The following is a 10,536-nucleotide window of genomic DNA, read 5'->3' on the forward strand; positions in this document are numbered from 1 at the left end:
CTAATTTCGTATTTAAATAGATCTGCGCACTCTGCATCGGTATGAGTAACAGAGACGTCAAATTGCTCAATTGAAGACAAACACGAGAAAAGGTCCTTAGTGCAAATGACAGTTTCTCTTTCGAGTATTACGGTCCAATCAGCAATCTTCCCATCTAACACTTCACATAGGATTATAGCAAAAATCATCAACTTTCGATATGCACTGTAGAATTTGTTGGAAATTACTGGAATTTGCCGTAGTAATTGAAAGAGAAAGTAAACCAAGAGAAACTGTCACTTGCACTTGGGACCTTTTCTAATGTTCATCGAGAATTGAGGTTTCTATGCCCGGTGAAAATTGAACGGCGGACCTACTGAAAAATGGGTGGCCACCACGTCCAATCCACTACGTAAAATACACTGGTGGCGTGATAAGACAGTTTTGGTTGTGTTGGTAATTTTCTCACGAAATTAAGTATTGCGCGCCGGGATTCAAGCGACCATTTCAGATCGGGATTTCACTTCTAAGTACTCCAGTTGTCGCGCAGCCTGGCGAATGTTGGGCACTAATTGAAAATCTGAACATTTTTCTTTCAAGGGCGTGCAAGGTAACGTCGAAATATAGAAAATTTTACACACATTCGATACTGTTCATTTCGTTGCAGGAAGGATTTGGCGGATCGCACTGTGGTATCTATTACAGTTATTATGGATAATGGAGTGATTGTGCTGTGGGTGGCATTTCGAATACAGGTGATGAAAACGATTGAAACATCCCGGAACAAAACACCGCATTTCACTGTCAATATTTTCGCAAACAGAACCAACTCTAAATATTTTCGTAGTCCAATCCACGTGCGAATGTGTTGGTGTGGCTATTCTCAGCAGTTGAAAGGTTAATGCTAGTGTGAGTGTGTCGAAATAACCCAGTGAATTTTGTCGAGCCGCATCGTGCCAATTATTGAAGACATATATGCAATAAAAAACACTGCAATGCCAAGAGAACAGTTGAGAAAGACATAAAATCGTTCATGAAACTCTATATCACGTAATGGTACTGTCTTCTACTTGGTTCATTAGTTCATAGCTTACGAAATTCTATATGCATTTTTCGCAGTGTATGAATATGAGTCAAAAATGTTTTACCTCAGTGTAAAATTGAACCCACAACAAACTTTGACTTCGGCTCGCACACATTCTAATTTCGTATATGAATAGATCTGCGCACTCTGCATCGGTGTGAGTAAATGAGACGTCAAATTGCTCAATAAAAGCAACTCCCGGAACGTCATTTGTTTATGTTTTTTCTTCTTCACGTCTTTCTGTTATTCCAAAATAAAATGACAACCGCACTAACACATAGAAAAACGTGATCACCAGGGTATTTTACATCGTGAGTCCAATCCACGTGCGAATGTGTTGGTGTGGCTATTCTCAGCAGTTGAAAGGTTAATGCTAGTGTGAGTATGTCGAAATAACCCAGTGAATTTTGTCGAGTCGCATCGTGCCAATTATTGAAGACATATATGCAATAAAAACACTGCAATGCCAAGAGAACAGTTGAGAAAGACATAAAATCGTTCATGAAACTCTATATCACGTAATGGAACTGTCTTCTACTTGGTTCATTAGTTCATAGCTTACGAAATTCTATATGTATTTTTCGCAGTGTATGATTATGAGTCAAAAATGTTTTACCTCAGTGTAAAATTGAACCAACAACAAACTTTGACTTCGGCTCGCACACATTCTAATTTCGTATATGAATAGATCTGCGCACTCTGCATCGGTGTGAGTAACAGAGACGTCAAATTGCTCAATTTTCTTTCTCACGGGGGGGGGGGGGGGGGGGGTTTGTTTACAATTTCGTCCCTTAACGCAAAAATGAGTAGATAGGTGGTAACTCAAGTTTAGAGTACGTGCACTTTTTATGAATTTGAGTGATGTGTCACTCAATTTTGAATTATGTTCAATGAGAGTGCACAACAAACTTTGACTTCGGCTCGCACACATTCTAATTTCGTATTTAAATAGATCTGCGCACTCTGCATCGGTATGAGTAACAGAGACGTCAAATTGCTCAATTGAAGACAAACACGAGAAAAGGTCCTTAGTGCAAATGACAGTTTCTCTTTCGAGTATTACGGTCCAATCAGCAATCTTCCCATCTAACACTTCACATAGGATTATAGCAAAAATCATCAACTTTCGATATGCACTGTAGAATTTGTTGGAAATTACTGGAATTTGCCGTAGTAATTGAAAGAGAAAGTAAACCAAGAGAAACTGTCACTTGCACTTGGGACCTTTTCTAATGTTCATCGAGAATTGAGGTTTCTATGCCCGGTGAAAATTGAACGGCGGACCTACTGAAAAATGGGTGGCCACCACGTCCAATCCACTACGTAAAATACACTGGTGGCGTGATAAGACAGTTTTGGTTGTGTTGGTAATTTTCTCACGAAATTAAGTATTGCGCGCCGGGATTCAAGCGACCATTTCAGATCGGGATTTCACTTCTAAGTACTCCAGTTGTCGCGCAGCCTGGCGAATGTTGGGCACTAATTGAAAATCTGAACATTTTTCTTTCAAGGGCGTGCAAGGTAACGTCGAAATATAGAAAATTTTACACACATTCGATACTGTTCATTTCGTTGCAGGAAGGATTTGGCGGATCGCACTGTGGTATCTATTACAGTTATTATGGATAATGGAGTGATTGTGCTGTGGGTGGCATTTCGAATACAGGTGATGAAAACGATTGAAACATCCCGGAACAAAACACCGCATTTCACTGTCAATATTTTCGCAAACAGAACCAACTCTAAATATTTTCGTAGTCCAATCCACGTGCGAATGTGTTGGTGTGGCTATTCTCAGCAGTTGAAAGGTTAATGCTAGTGTGAGTGTGTCGAAATAACCCAGTGAATTTTGTCGAGCCGCATCGTGCCAATTATTGAAGACATATATGCAATAAAAAACACTGCAATGCCAAGAGAACAGTTGAGAAAGACATAAAATCGTTCATGAAACTCTATATCACGTAATGGTACTGTCTTCTACTTGGTTCATTAGTTCATAGCTTACGAAATTCTATATGCATTTTTCGCAGTGTATGAATATGAGTCAAAAATGTTTTACCTCAGTGTAAAATTGAACCCACAACAAACTTTGACTTCGGCTCGCACACATTCTAATTTCGTATATGAATAGATCTGCGCACTCTGCATCGGTGTGAGTAAATGAGACGTCAAATTGCTCAATAAAAGCAACTCCCGGAACGTCATTTGTTTATGTTTTTTCTTCTTCACGTCTTTCTGTTATTCCAAAATAAAATGACAACCGCACTAACACATAGAAAAACGTGATCACCAGGGTATTTTACATCGTGAGTCCAATCCACGTGCGAATGTGTTGGTGTGGCTATTCTCAGCAGTTGAAAGGTTAATGCTAGTGTGAGTATGTCGAAATAACCCAGTGAATTTTGTCGAGTCGCATCGTGCCAATTATTGAAGACATATATGCAATAAAAACACTGCAATGCCAAGAGAACAGTTGAGAAAGACATAAAATCGTTCATGAAACTCTATATCACGTAATGGAACTGTCTTCTACTTGGTTCATTAGTTCATAGCTTACGAAATTCTATATGTATTTTTCGCAGTGTATGATTATGAGTCAAAAATGTTTTACCTCAGTGTAAAATTGAACCAACAACAAACTTTGACTTCGGCTCGCACACATTCTAATTTCGTATATGAATTGAGCAATTTGACGTCTCTGTTACTCACACCGATGCAGAGTGCGCAGATCTATTCATATACGAAATTAGAATGTGTGCGAGCCGAAGTCAAAGTTTGTTGTTGGTTCAATTTTACACTGAGGTAAAACATTTTTGACTCATAATCAGACACTGCGAAAAATGTATATAGAATTTCGTAAGCTATGAACTAATAAACCAAGTAGAAGACAGTTCCATTGTGTGATATAGAGTTTCATGAACGATTTTATGTCTTTCTCAACTGTTCTCTTGGCATTGAAGTGTTTTTTATTGCATATATGTCTTCAATAATTGGCACGATGCGGCTCGACAAAATTCACTGGGTTATTTCGACATACTCACACTAGCATTAACCTTTCAACAGCTAAGAATAGCCACACCAACACATTCGCACGTGGATTGGACTATAGATCTGCGCACTCTGCATCGGTGTGAGTAACAGAGACGTCAAATTGCTCAGTAGCAATCTTACTACAATGATTCGATTTTAATTCATAGGTTTTGTTTTAAACTGAACTTTGTATTTAGTAATACAAAATTTTCACAAATTTAGAAATGGAAACAACCACCGAAAAAAACCCCTGCATACTTGACCAAAACAGCAAAGCTGCAACGGAGTCGAACAATAATGAGTTAAATACTGTTTCGGTACCACCGTCATCAAAAAATGATAAATGCTATCAGGATGCCAAAAAATACTGGTCAAATATTTCACCCACCGTCGATGGTATGCTCGGGGGATTTGCGAGCATTTCGTTCACCGATATTCGAGCATCGGATCAGTTTTTGAAAAATTTATATAAGTTGAAGCCGGCACCTGGAAAAATGTGTGCGTTAGACTGTGGCGCCGGTATCGGTCGAGTTAGTAAAAATTTGTTGATTCCGGTGTTTGCACAAGTTGATCTGGTAGAACAGGATGAAAAATTTGCGCAAACTGCAAAACGAGATCTGTATTCGAGCGGGAAATTGGGCACGGTGTTCAATCAAGGGCTACAGGATTTTAGTCCGGAAGAGTGCAAATATGATGTCATTTGGTCTCAGTGGGTGCTCGGTCACTTGACCGATGACGATACTGTTGAGTTTCTCACCCGATGCCTTAAAGGTCTGAAACGAAATGGAGTTATAGTAATTAAGGAGAATTTTACCACCGGTACGCGCCCTGAGCCTGATAAACAGGATGCCTCGGTGACAAGACCTTTACCGTTGATGAAGAAATTGCTCTCGAAGGGAGGCTTTCGCGTTATTAAAGAGCAGAAACAGAAGGACTTTCCTAGAGATTTGTATCCGGTTTATATGCTGGCGATGAAGCCTGTAATAAATGAATGAAGACATTTTAATTGCGCATTTTATTCTGTGAAAGGACCATGAAATAAAACTAGTGGTTTATACAATGGGGTATCTAGCTCAGCCTTTTTTTTTGTTCACTATACCTACTACGATAGGGGCGGTAATCCTTCTTGGTACGCCACTGTGATTATATATAATTTGTTTAATACATTTAGGAAAATTTTTATGCTTTTCGGATTGATAATAAATAATGCACACAATAGAGAAAATACAAAAATCATGTTGCGTTCACAAATCAAGATTTGTATAATGAAAGATTGCGTAATTCCAATGCATAGATTTGGTGTATATTTTAATAGACAGTTTGGAAACGACATTACAGGTTATTATTTTTAAACAATCTTCACAGCTATTCAGTAGTAGTGATTTTAATTAGTAAGTGATAGTTGTTCATGGTACAGAGCTTATTGATTTTGATGAGTTTGCGTAACCAACAAGCGACACAATCAAAACAAGCAACGTTCAAAGAAACTACCTTGTTGAGTTGAGATAAGCTTGGGTTGCTAAAAATCATATTAAAATTCGTTTGAAGGATCAACGGTCTTGATATCTATTTCAAAATCGTTGCAGCCGAAGTTGTTTTTGCATATAACATTGGAGAGAAAGGCGTTCTCTCTATTCAGTTTGTGCTACAATCTAGAAGATACTAGTTAGTTTTATTTGTTATTTCAAGAAGTCAACAACGAACAACTTTTACGCGCAATTCAATTAAATCTTATTACACAGGTCATCTAACTAAAGTTAGTCATACAGAAAATGTGCAGAAGAAAATACCAAAAGCAAACTAAATGTTCGACAAAATAAAACACAACCTTGAGAACCAGAGCAGAATACCTGATACAATAAAATATCAGTAGTAATCTAGTTAATGAATAGGAATGAACAGAAAAAAAATTCACAGAACACAATTGATAACAATTTGACAAGTAAACTATAAGGAGCATGTAAGGATGCCTGATTTTAACAATACTAACCAAATAAACTCACTCATTAAAAATAATAATCAGATACATAACGAAAAAAGTACATACTATTCACAATTAGTAGAAATCTATTGACAACTAGAATTAACGCATTTTTTACTAAAATCTAAATACAATATAGATACATTCTAGACTACAGAGAATTAAAACATCAACTTAATACTCTCCACCCTACTGTGCAGACAAGCAAATCGCTTGCATGTATATTTTTTGGTATCGTTCTGTTCTTTGCTTTTATTGCCAATAAGCGCGCGCATGTGAAACTTTTCCTTCATTCAAGCTTTTAAACCAGACCGAAATTTGAAAACAAAGTAAATAAAAATAAATCGAAAACACAAAGCACAATGCAAACCCAAATTATCGAGTGCTAGCGATGAGATGAGATAGGAAAAACATGTGGGATGTTTGTTAAATGAGTACTTCAGTTTCACCTTGGCGCTGGACCTACTTGGGAATCAACCCACGCGCCTTTGGAAAGGTGGCTGCACTGGCCGACGGTATTTTTTTTGTTGTCCCGGAAGTGCCCGAATGAGTACCGAATGTGGGAGCTGCCGACATACCGCGATTGTAAATTGACGTGCGGGCGCGATTAGAACCGGTGCCAACACTGTTACTGCTGCTACTGGGTGGAATTCCGTTGATGGCAGATCCGTTGATGGAACCACTGGAGGAACTTCCACCGCTATGTGCATCCTGAACGACGCTCCGCCGGGTAATCTTATCCAAGCGTTGTTTCATCATGCTAGCATAGTTGGACTGATCTGTGATGTCAATGTCGTCCTCGGTTTGCATTGCTTCCGCAAGCACTGCCTGTAGCGAAGCAGAAACCTTTGGATTCGAGTATTCGTACGTTGTGCGCAGTGGCATATCTAGCTCGTAGTTGATTATGTTTTCACCCTGAAAACAAGAATATATTTTAACTCCGGCAAGAAAAGCAAGATTAATTAACTTACTTTATATCGCACCGCGTCCGGCGTATTGGCCTTGATTACATGTAAAGAATACTCCGACATCGGACGTCTTCTGTTTGGATCCGCAACGGGACGTACCACCATCTGGTTGCTGTTTAATATTATACTACTGTTGAGATACCATTCTTCCGCCTCATCATCGTACTTGGCTTGGGTGTAAAGTCGAGATTTTAGTTCTGTTGGAACAAAATTATCGATTATCAGCAGCAAGCGCTTAAGTTCTTTAATCAACTCGTTCTGGGTCATCTCAAGTTCACGTCGATCCCGATTGTGCTCGTCCCTAGTGTCTTGCAATTCTTGCTTTAGTGCCATACATTTCGCGTAGCACTTCTTAAGTTTCCTCGTTTTCAGTTCAACCTCCTGCTGAAGAGAGGTGAAGGTTTCTCGAATTTCCATGGTTGATTCTTCGTGCAGTTCCAGCTGCTGCTGCATTTCAATCTCGCGTTTTTTACGTTCGGCAATCTCTGCCATTTTTTTCTCTAGCTCAAGTTGTCGTTCGGTGTAAGTGTCGAGAATATTCTTGCCACCCTTGACTAGTTGATTCTCCAGTTCGCTTAGCTTTGATGCTAGTGCTGCTGTGGCTTCACGTTCCTTCAGCAGAGCTTGCTGCGCTTTCGCATCGAGTTCACTAAAGTCCTGTTCATTTTCTTTCTCATCTTCATCTTCTTCGGCTTCTGAATCGGACTTTTTATCCTCTTCCTCTACACTCTCCTCCCTTTTAACCACCGTTGGTTTATTTTTTTTAACTTTAGGAACGGATTCACGTTTTTGTCGCTCGGTAATAAGTTGCCTGAGTCGAGCAATTTCTTCTTGATATTCGCGCAACTTTGTATCTTGGGGATCCTCATTCATGACGGGTTTGTTCTCGATCGTCTTGGCTCGATGAGCGTAGCGCAGCGTTGTTAACGTCTCATTATAGTTATATTCAGAGGGGCCGATATTTGCGATCATGATAGTTTTAGAGTTACCACCCAGGGAATCCTGCAGGAGTCGAGTCAATTTTGAATCACGATACGGGATATGGGGAGATTTTTCAGCCAGGGCTGAAATAACATTGCCAAGCGACGACAGAGCACGATTAATTTTACTAGCCTCTTTTAGCCGGTCTGCAGTGGCTCCAGTTTTGGATTGACGCTCACTACCAGCCAGATCAATCAAGTTTAGCTTTCCAACCTTGACTAGAGTGGAACCCACTTCGCACATTTCAATCTTAATTAAGAATATCGCATGCGATCTCGAGCTGTGTTCGTTCATGTTAGTGAATCCAACCGTGCGGTTTTTATTACCCATGTGCATTACATTCAACATATCTTCCACGCTTTTGCACAGAACCGAGTGTAAATTTGGAACCACAATGCTACCCTCACGTTCTCGCAACTCTAATGGCGAGGATGTATTTGGTTTCAGCAAATCCCGCAGTTCTTCCATATAAATTTCCAGATAGGAGACGGCTACCAAAAAGTTCATGTTTTGTGAGCGGTTGATGTGAGCCCAAATCTGCTCAAAAGCTCTTGGAATGATACCCTTCTGGTCAAGATCATTTCGTATACCTTCCATAGTGTGCGTCTTACCGGTACCCGTTTGACCATAAGCGAAAACACATCCGTTGAATCCCTCTAATACCGAGTATACAAGCGGACGTATAACTTCGTCGTAAAGTTGTTGCTGGGTGGAGCTGAAAATCGAAGTCGTTAGAACATTACTGTCGTGATCGACATCATAATTTAGCGAACTTACCTCCAATCGTACACTGCATCATAAGTGAACATTTTCTTGTTTTCTCGTGATGTTTCATTGCAGTTCAGTATCTCAATGACGCCACGACTGGAAAACACATCGACCACCTTCTGAAAATTGCCAGCTTGTTCCTTGTTACTCAGTGGCCGACAACGAACCACCACCTGCACGCACTCGTTTTTTGCGCCCTGCGAATATTTTTTTTACTGATTATCTTCATAGAATCAATTCTTTTTTATTTGCTGGTGGGTCAACTAGACAGGGCCTATAGAGACCTATCTCGCCCGTTGAGGTTATATGTTATTTTCTATTGTTAACGGTTTACAGTGACTCCCGATGATAGTTTCGCGGCGTCGCAACTGGACGCGAAAAATATTTCTTCCTCGAACAAGAAAAAAAAACAAATTTTCGTCGCACTAGTGCGTACCGACACACGTTGAAAGCCTCACCGGAAGTGATAGAATCAATTTTACATGTAACAAAATGCCGATAAATTGAGAGTACTAGAAACACGGGTCTCAAAGATATTTCAAAAAGGATTACATGAAAAATTGATACACAATACCGTTGAATGATTGGTAAAAAGACAATTATATTCCGATTGATAAAAAATCGATTCCCAGTTTGAAGATCGAATTTTGTATGAGATGTTTTAATGATTAAAATGATTTACGCAATCTTGGGATATTGCTACGAATGAACATTTTACTGAAGGTTACAACCAGTAAAATATAACCAATCGTGAATGCGCCAATAACGAAATACATGAATAGATGCTCAAAGAAATTATATACCTCACTGCGAATATTAATCAACGTTGATACTATCGAGATGTTTAATGTGTTATAGTATAAACCAATGATACCAGTACTTAAGGAATAAATTCTAGTACTCAGATTCAATCTCGTATCGAAATAGATACATTCGATGATGGTCATGGACCGTGTTTTTCCGGCGTGAATAAATTGATAATCATAGACGATTCGCACCAAACGTTATTCACTTTCATTATTCGATTTTTCGTAACTAGAATAATGAACCGTTTCAGTGTTGTTCGCATGCCCCGCTTTTTGTAAAATGGTGAAAATCTTCAGACGATAGTTCATTCATTCAAACACCCAGAAAAGACTAATCAATGCATTTACGGCATTTGAATGGCGTCATCAAAGCTTTATACTGTTTAAATGGACAAAACATGAACAGTATAAATTTAAACTAATTCACAAGCATAATAATAAATTTCATCACTGCCATCGTGAAATTGCATCTTTTTTTATTTATTTTCTTACATCTACCGTTCAAGTTTGCTTCAAGGCTACAAAATTTGACATACCGCGGCGTTCTTTTGCTTAGCACTGCGACTCATGTTAAAATTCTACTAAAAATGCACGATCTAACAGAGTACAGAGCCAATTTGGAAAATTTTCACACTTTTCTGTCAATTTTCACGGGAAATTGCACATCTTGATGACTAGACTCGCACTTTTGTTTAGATTATCGATTCAGCTGGTTTCCAACGTGAAGCACTGTGGTGGGAGTACACTGAAATAAAAATCTTATTTATATTCAATGGACCCGTCATATAAATTATATGCGTCCTACACTGAGAAAAAAGTTATAGTAACCGTAACCTGTTTTTCATGGTCATTTCAATCTATACGCTTAAATAGTAGCAACGACCATGATATTAGAATATTCACCATCTATATTGTATAAAGTAATAGATAACAAAGTCA

At 38.9% G+C, this 10,536-nt stretch overlaps 2 protein-coding genes across 3 annotated transcripts; one reads left to right on the plus strand and one right to left on the minus strand.

Annotated features, from left to right (window-relative positions):
- The first annotated feature begins 3,764 nt into the window (after positions 1–3,764).
- LOC131435502 (N-terminal Xaa-Pro-Lys N-methyltransferase 1-B) lies at positions 3,765–5,099 on the plus strand. 2 transcript variants are annotated; one of them, XM_058603472.1, is made up of 2 exons: positions 3,765–4,193; positions 4,261–5,099. In XM_058603472.1, exon 2 carries the CDS (start codon positions 4,318–4,320, stop codon positions 5,086–5,088), a length of 771 nt encoding a protein of 256 aa, XP_058459455.1. In that variant the 5' UTR covers positions 3,765–4,193; positions 4,261–4,317; the 3' UTR covers positions 5,089–5,099. The 2 variants fall into 2 exon arrangements, with proteins under 2 accessions (XP_058459455.1, XP_058459456.1); XM_058603473.1 differs by having other exon boundaries at positions 4,189–4,260; positions 4,316–5,099.
- A 275-nt stretch (positions 5,100–5,374) lies between these two features.
- On the minus strand, positions 5,375–10,332 carry LOC131435501 (kinesin-like protein Klp68D). The gene is made up of 4 exons (XM_058603471.1): positions 10,134–10,332; positions 8,801–8,988; positions 7,046–8,738; positions 5,375–6,989 (listed from the first exon to the last, which is right to left on the minus strand). The coding sequence occupies exons 1-4, from the start codon at positions 10,164–10,166 to the stop codon at positions 6,537–6,539; spliced, it is 2,367 nt and encodes a 788-aa protein (XP_058459454.1). The 5' UTR covers positions 10,167–10,332; the 3' UTR covers positions 5,375–6,536.
- Positions 10,333–10,536: the final 204 nt, after the last annotated feature.

This window comes from Malaya genurostris, chromosome 3, assembly GCF_030247185.1.
Source record: "Malaya genurostris strain Urasoe2022 chromosome 3, Malgen_1.1, whole genome shotgun sequence".
Classification (NCBI taxonomy): Eukaryota; Metazoa; Arthropoda; class Insecta; order Diptera; family Culicidae; genus Malaya; species Malaya genurostris.